Source organism: Thunnus albacares, chromosome 20 (genome assembly GCF_914725855.1).
Source record: "Thunnus albacares chromosome 20, fThuAlb1.1, whole genome shotgun sequence".
Classification (NCBI taxonomy): Eukaryota; Metazoa; Chordata; class Actinopteri; order Scombriformes; family Scombridae; genus Thunnus; species Thunnus albacares.
In genome coordinates this window covers 12,915,515-12,928,932 of record NC_058125.1, presented here as the reverse complement: position 1 = coordinate 12,928,932, position 13,418 = coordinate 12,915,515, and the positions used below count along the sequence as shown (strand labels likewise).

Genomic DNA, 13,418 nt, shown 5'->3' with positions numbered 1-13,418 from the left:
AATTCTGTCAAAACTCCCTGGAGTTGGGTGGACAAAAACAGGACATCACAAAGATTCACATTGTTATTTTCATTGACTTTGAAGTACATCTCCAGTCAGCTAAATTACACAACACCATGTCCCTTCTACAAATCATGACTGTGAAAGGGGAATAAACTGTATCTAATGTCTATGCTTGATGGCCACTCTGACACTCAAATGAAATATGACACAGTAAAATCAAACACCGACATATTACGCAGGTCACGGCGGATACTGAAAGCAGTTAAACTTTTTATCAGTGCAGTTTAACTAAAGACAAACTTTACTGAATGCAACTTGTTATGCATTAGCTGTCCAAAAAAAAAAAAAAAGCATTTTGAGAGTAAAATCTATTGCACACTGAAAACAAATTGACCTTTAAGTCTGTATGTCACAAGTGACGCTTCGCAACAAAATAATGCAGAAAATAGATTGCGGCAAAAATGCGTCCTGTAGCTGTCAGACGTGCTGAGCAGTGACCACTGCTGCTCTCACAGGAACACCTGTCAGTTTATTGATTAGCAACAGCAACTTGAATTCCTGCCCACAGAGGACTCTGCACCACCCAGCTGCCTGTTTATTACTGCTGTTAAAACAAATAGTAAATCAACAGGCACTGCGCTCAACCTAATGTACTGTACTGAATCTTCAAGGTAGTGCAAACATTTTCATTATGTGGCATTTTGTGGCGGTGTAGCTGTCAGGAAAACCAGACACTTTCAGAGAAAAATCAAATCCTGGGTTACTAGACTGATTTAAGCATAAAAATCAAAAAGAGTTAAGCCTTAAAATCCGAGTTTACAAAATGAATCATGCAAATTCAGTCATTCGGTCACTTGCTCTGTCATATCATGCAGACTCAATAACACATTCAGTACTCTGAACCCACTACAAGAGGCCACTGTGTCTCGCTGAACGGCAATTTGTGGCCGGTTCATCTGTTGCACATCTACTTAAGCCATGCCATATCTCCCCACCGCCTTCCCTTCCTCATAAAAAAAGAGAAATAAAACTTGATCCTCCTGTATCTGCAGCCGAGGCTTCTGCTCCGCAGTGCGATAGTATGACACTGGTTGGCTGTCCTCTTGGCATTCCTGTCTCCCTGCAATCATTCCTCTACTACATACTCACTTTCTTCTTTCCTTTATCATTCCCATGTGTTACTTAACTCAGTTTATTATCATGTTTGGTGTGTCTGTTATAATGAGTGGTTATTGGCACTGCAAAAAAAGCGTGTTGGTGACATGAGATGATGCAGTTCTGCTGCACAAAGTTCTCGTTTGAGTTTTTGTTTTCCTGTGATTGTGAACTTCATCTGTCAATGTGTGCACGTCAAACACATTCTCCCTGTAAAAATGCAAGCTAATTCTTGTAATAAATTATGTGTCTACGATCTCTCCCTTCTTCAGTGCGTCACTCCTCTCTCTCTGGCTTGGCCACCTTCCTCAGCAGAAACCAGTTGAGCCGTCACTCAATGCCCCCCCCCCCCCCCCCCCCCCCCCCCCTCCCCTGTGGATGATCTCCTGTCTCACTCTCTCACCTTCTCCCTTCGTCTTATTCCACTGACCATGCATGTTCCAAAAACAGATCTCATTTTCATCCACGGTACGACACCCCCCCCCCACCACCACCACCACCCCCTCCTCCCCTCCAGCCCTTGCACCACCACTCTCCTGCATTACCTCCTTTCCAAATCCAAGCCTTGTCCCCAGTTCCTGTCCAAGTCCACCATCTCACCTCCCCATTGCTCCACCTCGAGCCCCCCTCCCCACCCCACCCCACCCTTCGCCGCCCCCCCCCCCCTCCTCCCCACCATGTCTCCCATGCTGGAATTTGGAGGCGTGTGTCAGCGGGGTGTCCACCAATCCTGAGCCCCTTGGTGGTATAAAACCCTGAGCATGTGTGCGCTTATTCGCTCTTTCTGTCAGATCAGCACTCCTGAATTGGAGGGTGCCACACTTCTAGGTGAGGGTGGTGGACCAAGGGTGATAACTGCAGAGAACAACAAAGAAATAGAAGAGCGGGGATAGGCACGGTTACACGGCCAATCACTTGTCTATCCAGAAAGGATGGAGAACGCACACACAAAGAACCCGGCAGAATGCCTGGCGTACTTCGGGGTGAATGAGCACCACGGTCTCAGTCCCGACCAGTTCAAGAAGAACCTGGACAAGTATGGCTACAATGGTGAGAGCTTGGGCATCAGGGATGGGGTGGGAGGCCTACTGACAGAAGAACATAGTAACTGTTTGGTAACTAGGCCACATAGAGAAACTTCTCACATCACAGTTAAAGAAAAATCTGAGTGTTTGCATTTAAAATATTCCACGAAGCGGAATGACTTTTACTTAGATTGTCTCTGGAGGAGTCAACACCAGAGATACTGTTGAGTTGGGCTGGGTTGAGATTTTGCATGCAATGTTTTTTTTAAAGAGGAGTTGCAACAGCTGGTAGAAAAGCAGAGACATTGAGAAGCAGAGACTTTGAGGGCTTTGAAGAGCTATTTAAAGATAGCCAAAGAAGATGGCTGGAGAGCGAGAGAGACAGGTGATGGCTCAAGAAGCTTCCTGGGTGATATATGGGGCGGGCGTTAACAGGAGAGGTTGATAATTTTAGGCAGGGTTAAAGGGGGAGGTCCTTAGATGGCTTACGGCTAAATGATCTGTAATATGATGGCTGATCAATAACCAGTGGAATGGCTAATTAGCAAAGGCTTTGTAATGTGGCATTATAGCTCAAAAGCAACAACATTCTTGTTTTCACTCTGATCTTCATGTCGACTTGGGACATTTTAGTGAACTGCCATTAAACATTTATGTTGTGGACAGTGAGGTTTTACTTTCTTTTAAAGATTAAGGACTTAAAGTGACTGCAGGCCTAAGTAGGGAATCACAGTTTACAATTAAGCTAATGAAGATGACACAAATTTCAAATAAGAGAAAACAGTATAATGGCCTTTTATTTCAGGCATGAGTAAAAAGCACACAAGAGAAAAGGTGGAAGAAGTTAGCGAATTTTGAAAGACCGCATTTATCATCTTATACTAAGGTTTTCCTACCAGAGTTTGGTTGTTTTTAGCTGTACATTAATTTATCATGCATCATTTTTACTAAACATTTTTTTTTCTTGTCTCTTTCTCTTGTCTCCGCTTTCTTCACCCTTGTGTCCAACTCCAGAGTTGCCAGCTGAGGAGGGTGAGTGTTTATGCAGCCACACTTACAAAATGTGCACATTTGAACAGAAGGTTAAGAACTTCAAGACACCTGATTTGACCTGTCATTACTAATCTGAAGTAACCCTCATCCACTGAGGGCCCATAATAAAATCACACAGGCAGCATTTTGATTGTGTGATGCCCACTATAACATAATCCTGCTTGTCACTGGACATCATCAGTCAATAACCGGCAATACATATTAAATTTTGACCATCATCTGTCGCAACAAAGGCCATGAATCCACACTATAGACTGAAAACACTTCCCTTTGCACGCAAATACGCTCTCACATGCACATTTCAGTAATTACATCCCTATTTTGTGATTGTTAGCGATTGTCTTATTTTTCTTTCTTCGTCCCTCTCTTCTCTCTCTCAGGTAAGAGCATCTGGGAGCTGATCGGTGAGCAGTTCGAGGACCTGCTTGTCAGGATCCTGCTGCTGGCTGCCTGCATCTCATTTGTAAGTAAACAAGGTTTAGTGTATTTCTTTAATCACGCCAGTCATTTTAAACTGCGGTTATTCCTGTCATGTGCATCTTAAACTCAAGTAACAGTAGTAGGATTTGAAGTAGCCATAATAGTAGCAACAAATTCCACAAGACAGTGACATCATGTGGGATCAGATACTTAATCACACAAGAATAAACACTCTCTCTTCTCATAATTTCATTTTTGGCACATCCTTATTATTATTATATTCTTATAAGCCATCTTGGAACAGGGAAACCTGTTACACCAACTGTAAATGGTGATTTACAGTATCTCTGGTCACTTTGTCAAGACAACTTCTTATCCCCCCCTCCAAGTCCCTCCACCCCTCTGTGTATTTTTGAGGACGACAAACTTGAGAAGAGGGAGACAGATTGTGAGGGCTTGTAGGAGGTGTATTAATTCCTATGCACAGCTTTCACCCCTTCGGGCAGCTGTCACGATGGCCTTAGAAGGCGAATATTGAGGAGCGAGTGAGAGAAGAGGTCAGGAAAGTATAGGGGGGCTAAAGGGGTAAGGGTTTATTTTAAGAAAGCTCCAAGCTGAGGAGAGAAACTGAATCCTTCAGGAAAGGTCAGGACTGAAGGAAGGAACGAAGGGCTTTCACAGAAAGAGGGTCGAAGTCAGAAGGAGCAAGGACTTATGGGACACTGAGATCAAATTAAAAAAACAATTATGTAATCACATTATGACTTACAAAACTATTATCAAAATAACTGGAAAAGGGAACTAATTAAAATATTTTAGAATAAATGAAGCGTTGGTCTAGATGTAGCTTAAATACAGTGTCATTGAAAATGACCTTTACAATTAAGCTAATAAAATTCTGTCAAATTTTCACACTACTATTCTCATGTTGTACTATCTAAATGCTATGTCAAACCATGCTAATGTGTCAGTCCTACAAGGTTTTTCAGCCTATGATGAACCCTGATTTCTTCTTCTTTACCAACTCAGGTGCTGGCCTGGTTTGAGGAAGGTGAGGAGACCGTCACTGCCTTTGTGGAACCCTTTGTCATCCTTCTTATCCTCATCGCTAATGCCGTTGTCGGAGTGTGGCAGGTCAGTGACCCGGGCTCAGCACATTGAGCAATAAGACATATCCATTTCAATGATGACAGAAAGTACACAGGTTCCAGTTACTGCCGTGATTTATACCCAGAAGTGGTTGCCCAACTGGAACACTATCGCTTTTTACAGCTTTGCAGCTCAAAATAGTTTGTGTGTTTGCTCTGATGTTGCTGTTACAACACTGAGCAAATCTTATATTAACAATATTTTTCACTGATTATTTTACTGATGTCACAAAAGATTAAAAAAACTTTGTAGAGTTCAGTTATTATAGAAATATTGTATTTTTTGTGCATTAAAAAGTTAAATACGTTTAAGTATTATTTTAGTTATCATTTAGAGTTAATTATGTTTGCAGTCCTCATGCCCAGTTTACATTTTCACAGAAATTTGACAGCAGGCAGTGGATGATTCACATTGTACAAGTGATGCTCTTCTACATGCTCGCCATTAAGTACTTGGCACTGCTGTCAGGCATTAGTCAATGAGAGAACATTATCGTTATCATGTCCCTGCCAAATGTCAATATCAACTGCTTCATTCCCATTCTTCTTATTGGAAACAGAACCGACATGTTCCATATCCAATTTTACAACTCCAAATATCATATCTGAATGCGGTTCTGAATACATCCTCTTGTTGCAGAATCTCTCAGCAAGACGATGCAGAAACTAAGATGTAATAGTTCACATCAGATCATAAATTTGACCTACTCATATGTCATCAGCCTGTGGGTTGTGTATCAGTGTGTAATTGCTGTGCGTAATGACTCAAAGCCTGCTAGAGGACACGGACCAGCCCAAGGACACAACACGTCTGGTTTATGTCCAAGCAAGGATAAACAAGCGTGTTGACTTCCCCTTAGTGATAACTGTCAGAGTATATTAGGCTCGTTCACATTGTTGTTGCGTTTGCTGACCCCTTTCCTGATTTCCACTCTTCAATGACCAGTTGTGTGTTTTCATCTGTGTGTGCCGCAGGAGCGTAATGCTGAGGATGCCATCGAGGCTCTCAAGGAATACGAGCCTGAGATGGGCAAGGTTTACCGTTCTGACAGAAAGAGTGTGCAGAGGATCAAGGCCAGAGAAATCGTCCCCGGAGACATCGTGGAGGTGTCTGGTAAGACATTTCAAGATTGCCTTATTGGTTGCTGGTTGAGGTTATTATCTAAAGGTGTAACCCAGTCTGTCAGTCTGATCTGTAAACACTGATGACAGGTGAATAGTCTCTTCACTGTCTAATTACACATCCATTAACTTACGTACATTTCTGTTGAGGGGTAAAGAAAGGAGTTTCGTTTACTAGCAAGACAGTTGCAAATTTAGGATATATGTGTCTGGTTAAGGCAGACGGCAAAGCTTCATGTCTTTTTAAGGCAATGATAGCGAGGGTGGACAGAGCCACACTGCTGTGAAAACATGCTGACTGAAGGAAAACAAAATCACGAGTATAAATACCCTCACCAGCACCTGCCGCACCTCTTCTCCCCTCTCTGCCACTGCCTGCTTCTGTTCATTTGTCAGTGCACACCTGTTGCCTCTCCAGCTGGCTGTCCCCGCCCCCCCTCCCATGTTTGGCTCATTCTCATTGGGGCATGCATGTGTCAGTTTAGGCTCTGCCATATTATGAAATCCATGGATTAAGTATGGCAAGTTATTGGCTCTGATATTGAGAATCATTTCTACTACTGTTTTGGAAATTTATTGAAAATACATTATTTTCTAGTTAGGGTTACATAGATGGATGACAATAGTTGTGCTATTAGCAACTATTGCAGTCACTTGGATGTTAAAGGGTGCAAAAATAAAGAAATTTGAGAAATATTCTCACAGAAAGAAGTTTGCAAATATAAGTCACCATGGCTGTATTCATTTTCTTTTTATTATCAATAAAAAACAACACATCTATGACATTTTAGTAGAAATAACAAGAATTCATATTAAAGCTGGCTTCTCTGTGATTCCCACAGTTGGTGACAAAGTCCCCGCTGACATCAGGATTGTTTCCATCAAGTCCACCACCCTGCGTGTTGACCAGTCCATCCTTACTGGTAAGCTTACAAGAAACCTGCCAATACCAAAGTCTGCCAATATGTGTATTTCTGTCTATTGTCCATCAACAGTTTTGAGTTAAATTATCTGTTTTCTTTCTCAGGTGAGTCTGTCAGTGTGATCAAGCATACTGACTCTGTTCCCGACCCCAGAGCTGTCAACCAGGACAAGAAGAACATGCTTTTCTCTGTAAGCATCCTATTTTCTTATCTTCACTGTTGCAGCCATGTTTCAGGCTTTTTGACTTTATTTCTCTACCATTACCTGTTTCCTTACCTTCATCTCCTTCTCACCTCCACAGGGCACCAACATCGCTGCTGGCAAGGCCATCGGTGTGGCTGTTGCCACCGGAGTCTCCACTGAAATCGGCAAGATCCGCGACCAGATGGCCGCCACCGAGCAGGAAAAGACCCCTCTGCAGGCCAAGCTTGACGAGTTCGGCGAGCAGCTGTCCAAGGTTATCACTCTTATCTGCATCGCTGTCTGGGCCATCAACATCGGTCACTTCAACGACCCCGTCCACGGAGGTTCTTGGATCCGCGGTGCCGTCTACTACTTCAAGATTGCTGTTGCCCTGGCTGTGGCTGCCATCCCTGAGGGTGAGAGAAGCATGTCCAATAACCAGAGCGACAGTCAGAGGAACAAAATGCTTCTGAATGTGTTTCTCTTCAACACATCAGCACTCACAGTTTTTTCCGTTGTCTCTCAGGTCTGCCCGCTGTCATCACCACCTGCCTGGCCCTTGGTACCCGCCGTATGGCCAAGAAGAACGCTATTGTCAGAAGCCTGCCCTCTGTGGAGACCCTGGGCTGCACCTCCGTCATCTGCTCCGACAAGACTGGCACCCTCACCACCAACCAGATGTGTGTGACCAAGGTGAGTACCAAGGGTGCAACATTTACTCAGTTTACTCAAAAAAGGAAATGAAGTCAAGTAAATACAGTTTGTAGTATATATAATGACAACTTTCTTGGTTTCCTGCTCCACAGATGTTCATTATCAAGGGTGTTGAAGGCGACCATGTTGAACTTGATGCCTTTGACATTTCTGGTTCCAAGTACACCCCTGAGGGCGAGGTGTAAGTTGCATTTCAATGCCATGTATCACCATTGAAGTCAATATCAGTTATGCTGCACATTGAAGTGCACATGAAGCATCTCTAATTTATTTCTTTGTCTTCCAGTTCCCAGGGTGGTGCCAAGACTAACTGCAGCAAATACGACGGCCTTGTTGAGCTGGCTACCATCTGCGCCCTGTGCAACGACTCCTCTCTGGACTACAACGAGGTAAAGTCTGCCTTTTGAAACGAGCATCCACAACCTTATTCTCAATATACAGTAAATTTGCTACACTTAGACCTCATGACCTGTTAGACTTTGACCAACTTTTTCCGTCACCTTCCTTCTCTCTAGTCCAAGAAGATCTATGAGAAGGTTGGTGAGGCCACTGAGACTGCCCTGTGCTGCCTGGTTGAGAAGATGAACGTCTTCAACAGCAATGTGAAGAACCTGTCCAAGATCGAGAGAGCCAATGCTTGCTGTGCTGTAAGTTTTCTCTTGCCATTTCCCACATGATTTATATTCTCTCATTAATTCTCATTTTAATCGTCAATGCAGCTGAACCAATGAAAACCTTCAGTTACTTACTTTTTTCAAATATTTGCAATTATTTACAAATTCAAAAGCACTTTTTTCTTGATCTCATCATCTTGTTCTCAATAGCTGTTCTATTCCTGTTTAGACAAATTGAAAACCAGTTTTTTTGTAAATGCCTATCTCTGAGTAGGGTGACCGGTGTGCCTATCTAATAAAAATAAAATCTCTGTCTCTTCCAACAGGTCATCAAGCAGCTCATGAAGAAGAATGTCACCCTGGAGTTCTCCCGTGACAGGAAGTCCATGTCCGTGTACTGCACCCCCACCAAGGGTGATGGTGGCGCCAAGATGTTTGTGAAGGTCCGTCAGATACCTGCACTTTGTGCTGCATGTTTACTCTGTACCACCGTATGGCAGACCTCAAAATAAGCAACCTGTTTGCTCCACAGGGTGCCCCTGAGGGTGTGATTGACAGGTGCGCATATGTGCGTGTTGGAACTACCCGTGTGCCCCTGACCGGTGCCATCAAGGACAAGATCATGGCTGTTATCAGAGACTGGGGTACTGGCCGTGACACCCTGCGTTGTCTGGCTCTGGCCACCCGTGACACCCCACTGAAGATGGATGAGATGAACCTTGAGGACTCCACCAAGTTCGCTGAGTATGAGGTGAGAACTGCACAACCTGATGGATTTGATATTAAAAGGAGACCGTCTGAATTCAACTGTGACTTCATGTAAAGACTTGATAAGGTTTGAAATGAATGACCCTTCTCTCAACTCTCTCCTCAGACTGACCTGACCTTTGTTGGCTGCGTGGGTATGCTGGATCCCCCTCGTAAGGAGGTCACTGGCTCCATTGAGCTGTGCAGAGCTGCTGGAATCCGTGTTATCATGATCACTGGTCAGTATTATGGGTGGGATGAATAATTGACACAGTTTTATTAAAGCTGGATTATGTGTTTTACATAGTGATTACATGGTATTTTATTATTTATTTTTTATAGATGATATAATTTGCTTTTAAAGGCACTATCAATGATCCAGTGTGTGGTTCTGTAGTTTTCTTGATATGTCCTGTAGTTTGTTCGATATGTACCTGTGGTACAATTTAGTTTTTTCACCTCAGAAAATTACTCTTAAAAGTCAGTCTCTAAATGCTTTGCACGACTAGAGACTGAGGACAATCTCCCAGCTTTCGTTGTTAAAATTAGAGAGTTTAAAAGAAACCTGCATTGCAGAGCCAATCCAAAGTCTTTAGGGTGGCCCTTCATATTGGGGCGGTGACATGCAGTTCAATACAAAAGGGAGTGAGGGGAGAGCATAATTTCCGGCAAGGGTGTCCTTGACAAAATGTAAGGGGCATAGGTTTGTTAGTGGCTGTACTCGCTGCCGTTCAAGCAACTACTGTGCATTTAGGAATCCCCAGATGATTGGTAGGCAGAGAGATCTCTGTCTGGTATCACTAGACTACTCTCCACCAAACTTCTCCTTCTCCATATTTCAGGTGACAACAAGGGAACTGCTATTGCTATCTGCCGTCGTATTGGCATCTTCGGTGAGGATGAGGATGTTGATGGCAAGGCCTACACCGGACGTGAGTTTGATGATCTGCCCTCTCATGAACACCTTGATGCCGTGCGCAGAGCCCACTGCTTTGCCCGTGTGGAGCCATCCCACAAGTCCAAGATTGTTGAGTACCTGCAGTCCAATGATGACATTACTGCCATGGTAAGAGTTCAGCACCATATGATACAACCTAAACCTGAAAGGTGTGTGTGTGTGCGCTCAGAAAGTAACTTGTGCTTCCTCTCCTCCCACCCCAGACCGGTGATGGTGTGAACGATGCCCCTGCCCTGAAGAAGGCCGAGATCGGCATCGCCATGGGCTCTGGCACTGCCGTTGCCAAGTCTGCCTCTGAGATGGTCCTGGCTGACGACAACTTCTCTTCCATTGTGTCTGCTGTTGAGGAGGGCAGAGCTATCTACAACAACATGAAGCAGTTCATCCGTTACCTCATCTCCTCCAACGTTGGTGAGGTCGTCTGGTGAGCAGCCTCAGCGCAACACAGATGGGAGCAATGAATTATGAAACACTCCTAATTGACATGTTTCAGCTATCTTTCTCGTTGTCTCTCGCTCACTTTCCCTTTGTTCTACACCTTTATTCCATTATTCTAGTATCTTCCTGACTGCTGCCCTGGGTCTGCCTGAGGCTCTGATCCCCGTCCAGCTGCTGTGGGTCAACCTGGTGACTGACGGTCTGCCCGCCACTGCTCTGGGCTTCAACCCCCCCGATCTGGACATCATGGGCAAGCCCCCACGTTCCCCCAAAGAGCCCCTGATCTCCAAATGGCTGTTCTTCAGATACATGGCTATTGGTGGTATGTAGGACTGAGGACGTTGTCTTTGGCTTTTCTTTAAATGTTATGGCTGTTCTTGTAATGCAGGAGAAACACTCAGCTTTACCTACACCAACACTATTATCTTTCCTCTGACAGGATACGTCGGTGCTGCCACTGTTGGTGGTGCTGCCTGGTGGTTCCTGTACGACCCCACTGGCCCCGGTGTCACCTACCACCAGCTGGTAAGTGTTTGTCCCTCTGTCTTGTTCTTTTTCACAATCACTCTCACGCAGACACACAATAACCCCTGGCTCTCTTCTCCACAGTCCCACTTCATGAAGTGCCACGATGAGAATGAGGACTTCACTGGCATTGACTGCGATATCTTTGAGGCTTCCCCTCCCATGACCATGGCCCTGTCTGTGCTGGTCACCATTGAGATGTGCAACGCTCTCAACAGGTACTAAAATGTGTTGGCCACATATCCACAACGTCCTTGTTTCAAATCTGGCAAGGGACGTTTGTTGCATGTCATACCCATCTCTCTCTCCCCTTGTTTCCTCTCGGCCTCTTTGCCAATAACCGACCAATACAGGCAAAAAAGTGCCAAAAAATATATATTGAAAAAAAATTCAAAGATGTTTATTATCATAAATCTCTGCTTTACTCTTTTCTTTTTCAACCCTTTCAAGCTTGTCTGAGAACCAGTCTCTGGTCCGCATGCCCCCATGGAGCAACTTCTGGCTGGTGTCCGCCATGACCCTCTCCATGTCCCTCCACTTCATGATCATCTATGTTGACCCTCTGCCCGTAAGTCAGCCATCTCTGCTCTCTACACTTTGCTTTAAGAGCCACAGGACCAGTCCTGTGTAAATCTTCAAGTTTTATTGTCTTTGTATTTTTGTGACATGTAGTTGCTTTCCCAGTGGCACTGACTCCCTCTCTTTTGCCCCTCAGATGATCTTCAAGTTGACCCATCTGTCCTTGGAGCAGTGGCTCATGGTTCTGAAGCTTTCCTTCCCCGTCATCCTGATTGACGAGGTGCTGAAGTTTGTTGCCCGCAACTACGTCGAGTGTAAGTATCCCTGCATTTCACTCTAACATCATGAAAGAAGATGTATCATATGTCCTAAGATAACAATTCTGATTCCTCTTGAAAATATTTATCATTTTCTTTTTAATGATTAATAATGTCATCTTTTAAATTCATTTTTATTAATATTTTAAGAAATTGTGATCCCTCTTCATCTTGTATTGTCATTTCATTTTATTTAATGATCCTGTTACTGCTGTGCCATCTATCTACCAATCCATAATTTCTATAATCCCTGTCTTTCTCATCACTCCCACTTCTCTCCATTCATCATTAACTCACTTAACCCATTTTGTTGATTTCCAGACTAATCCAGTCAACCTACCACCATTAGCCTGTAACTAAAGCAAGGTACTCTACATTTTTCACTGCTAGCGGCTGTCACTGTGTAGCTTTCATTCATGTGCATATTTATGTTTATGTTCCTGCTCTTATGCAGATCTCTTCAGTGGTGTCTACTGTATATATCATGAGTCTCACGTCATGTGGAACTCTGGGGTCTCCCTTTTATTTAATGACATAATTGGGAAATTAAATCCTATCACAAAATAACAAAGTGGCAAGAAGACGAGTGTTCAGGGAGACCCCTGAGTGCCACGCTCGGTATTTGAAGTCCTCCTTTGAGCTTGCTTGTTAATTATTTCTGATGTCAAATGGGCTCAGTGAGATGCCTCAGCAGGTGAGTTAATCACCTCTGAGATGCTGTTGTCAGTGTCAGTGTCACAGTGTGTTTGTTGGGTTGTTTCTGTCTGCAGTAGGAGAGTAGCAGGAGTTGTGCCTGTTCTGGTACTGCTTTTTGTAAATACGCCTGATGTTGCCGGTGTCCTGCAAAACCTTTGATATACAAAACTGGCCTCAACTAGTCAACTAGTTCTCAAATAGATAGTTTTTCTTAGCAGTGCATGTTTTATGTAGAAGACTCATACTTTAATTATCATTCAGACCTCAATCAAACTGGATTTTCGGGTATTTTTTATACCAAAAAGTTACTGTAAATCCAACAATGAATCCCGAGAAAGGTTATCTTAGCGATCACATAATCTTACTTTTTTCTCACTTTGGCTTAGTACAGATGATATGTTTGTTTGCGAAGAAAGCTTAAGTGTTTTTTTGTCTCATGTCTCCTTGTCTGTCTGTTTCCATTGTTGACTGAATCAACTGTCTGCCCAAATCCTTTCCCCTTTGTCTGATTTATCCATTTTCTCCTCTCCAGGTACAGAAGCTAAATAGAGATGTGGAGGAAGGAGATCTTAAGGGTTGGAGAGAAAGAGGCGGAGAAGAGAGAGAGGAGGATCCTAACCAATAAAGGGGGAGTCCTAGTGAGCCAACCAATAGAAGAGAGAGGAGAAAACACAGGAAAACGTACAAAAAAAAACAACAAAACTTGTCAAAAAATCTACATAAAAATAGCCTCTATATAAGGAAGGAGATTGAATTAAAATGAAGGGAGTTATCCCTGCCAATAAAGTATTAAAATATTTAAGATTTTATTCTAAGAAATAAAGTATGTATTAAAAGTGATTTTTTGTTAAACTTGG

The 13,418-nt window shown here is 43.5% G+C and overlaps 1 protein-coding gene across 2 annotated transcripts; it reads left to right on the top strand.

Annotated features, from left to right (window-relative positions):
• Window positions 1–1,917: 1,917 nt before the first annotated feature.
• Window positions 1,918–13,417, top strand: atp2a1l (ATPase sarcoplasmic/endoplasmic reticulum Ca2+ transporting 1, like). 2 transcript variants are annotated; one of them, XM_044336903.1, is made up of 24 exons: window positions 1,918–2,208; window positions 3,198–3,215; window positions 3,617–3,699; window positions 4,686–4,790; window positions 5,780–5,918; window positions 6,769–6,849; window positions 6,954–7,039; window positions 7,152–7,449; window positions 7,560–7,726; window positions 7,840–7,928; window positions 8,034–8,136; window positions 8,263–8,394; window positions 8,688–8,804; window positions 8,894–9,112; window positions 9,236–9,347; window positions 9,951–10,174; window positions 10,270–10,490; window positions 10,624–10,826; window positions 10,944–11,029; window positions 11,114–11,247; window positions 11,480–11,597; window positions 11,745–11,862; window positions 12,187–12,231; window positions 13,094–13,417. In XM_044336903.1, the coding sequence occupies exons 1-23, from the start codon at window positions 2,091–2,093 to the stop codon at window positions 12,189–12,191; spliced, it is 2,976 nt and encodes a 991-aa protein (XP_044192838.1). In that variant the 5' UTR covers window positions 1,918–2,090; the 3' UTR covers window positions 12,192–12,231; window positions 13,094–13,417. The 2 variants fall into 2 exon arrangements, with proteins under 2 accessions (XP_044192838.1, XP_044192837.1); XM_044336902.1 differs by lacking the exon at window positions 12,187–12,231.
• Window position 13,418: the final 1 nt, after the last annotated feature.

What these genes read in the sequence shown, in the direction of transcription:
- atp2a1l (XM_044336902.1), top strand. Translation starts at nt 2,091, where the DNA reads ATGGAGAACGCACACACAAAGAACCCGGCAGAATGCCTGGCGTACTTC. An exon ending in ATGATGACATTACTGCCATG is followed by an intron (nt 10,175 to 10,269) that starts GTAAGAGTTCAG and finishes CTCCCACCCCAG; the next exon opens with ACCGGTGATGGTGTGAACGA. An exon ending in CAGATACATGGCTATTGGTG is followed by an intron (nt 10,827 to 10,943) that starts GTATGTAGGACT and finishes TTCCTCTGACAG; the next exon opens with GATACGTCGGTGCTGCCACT.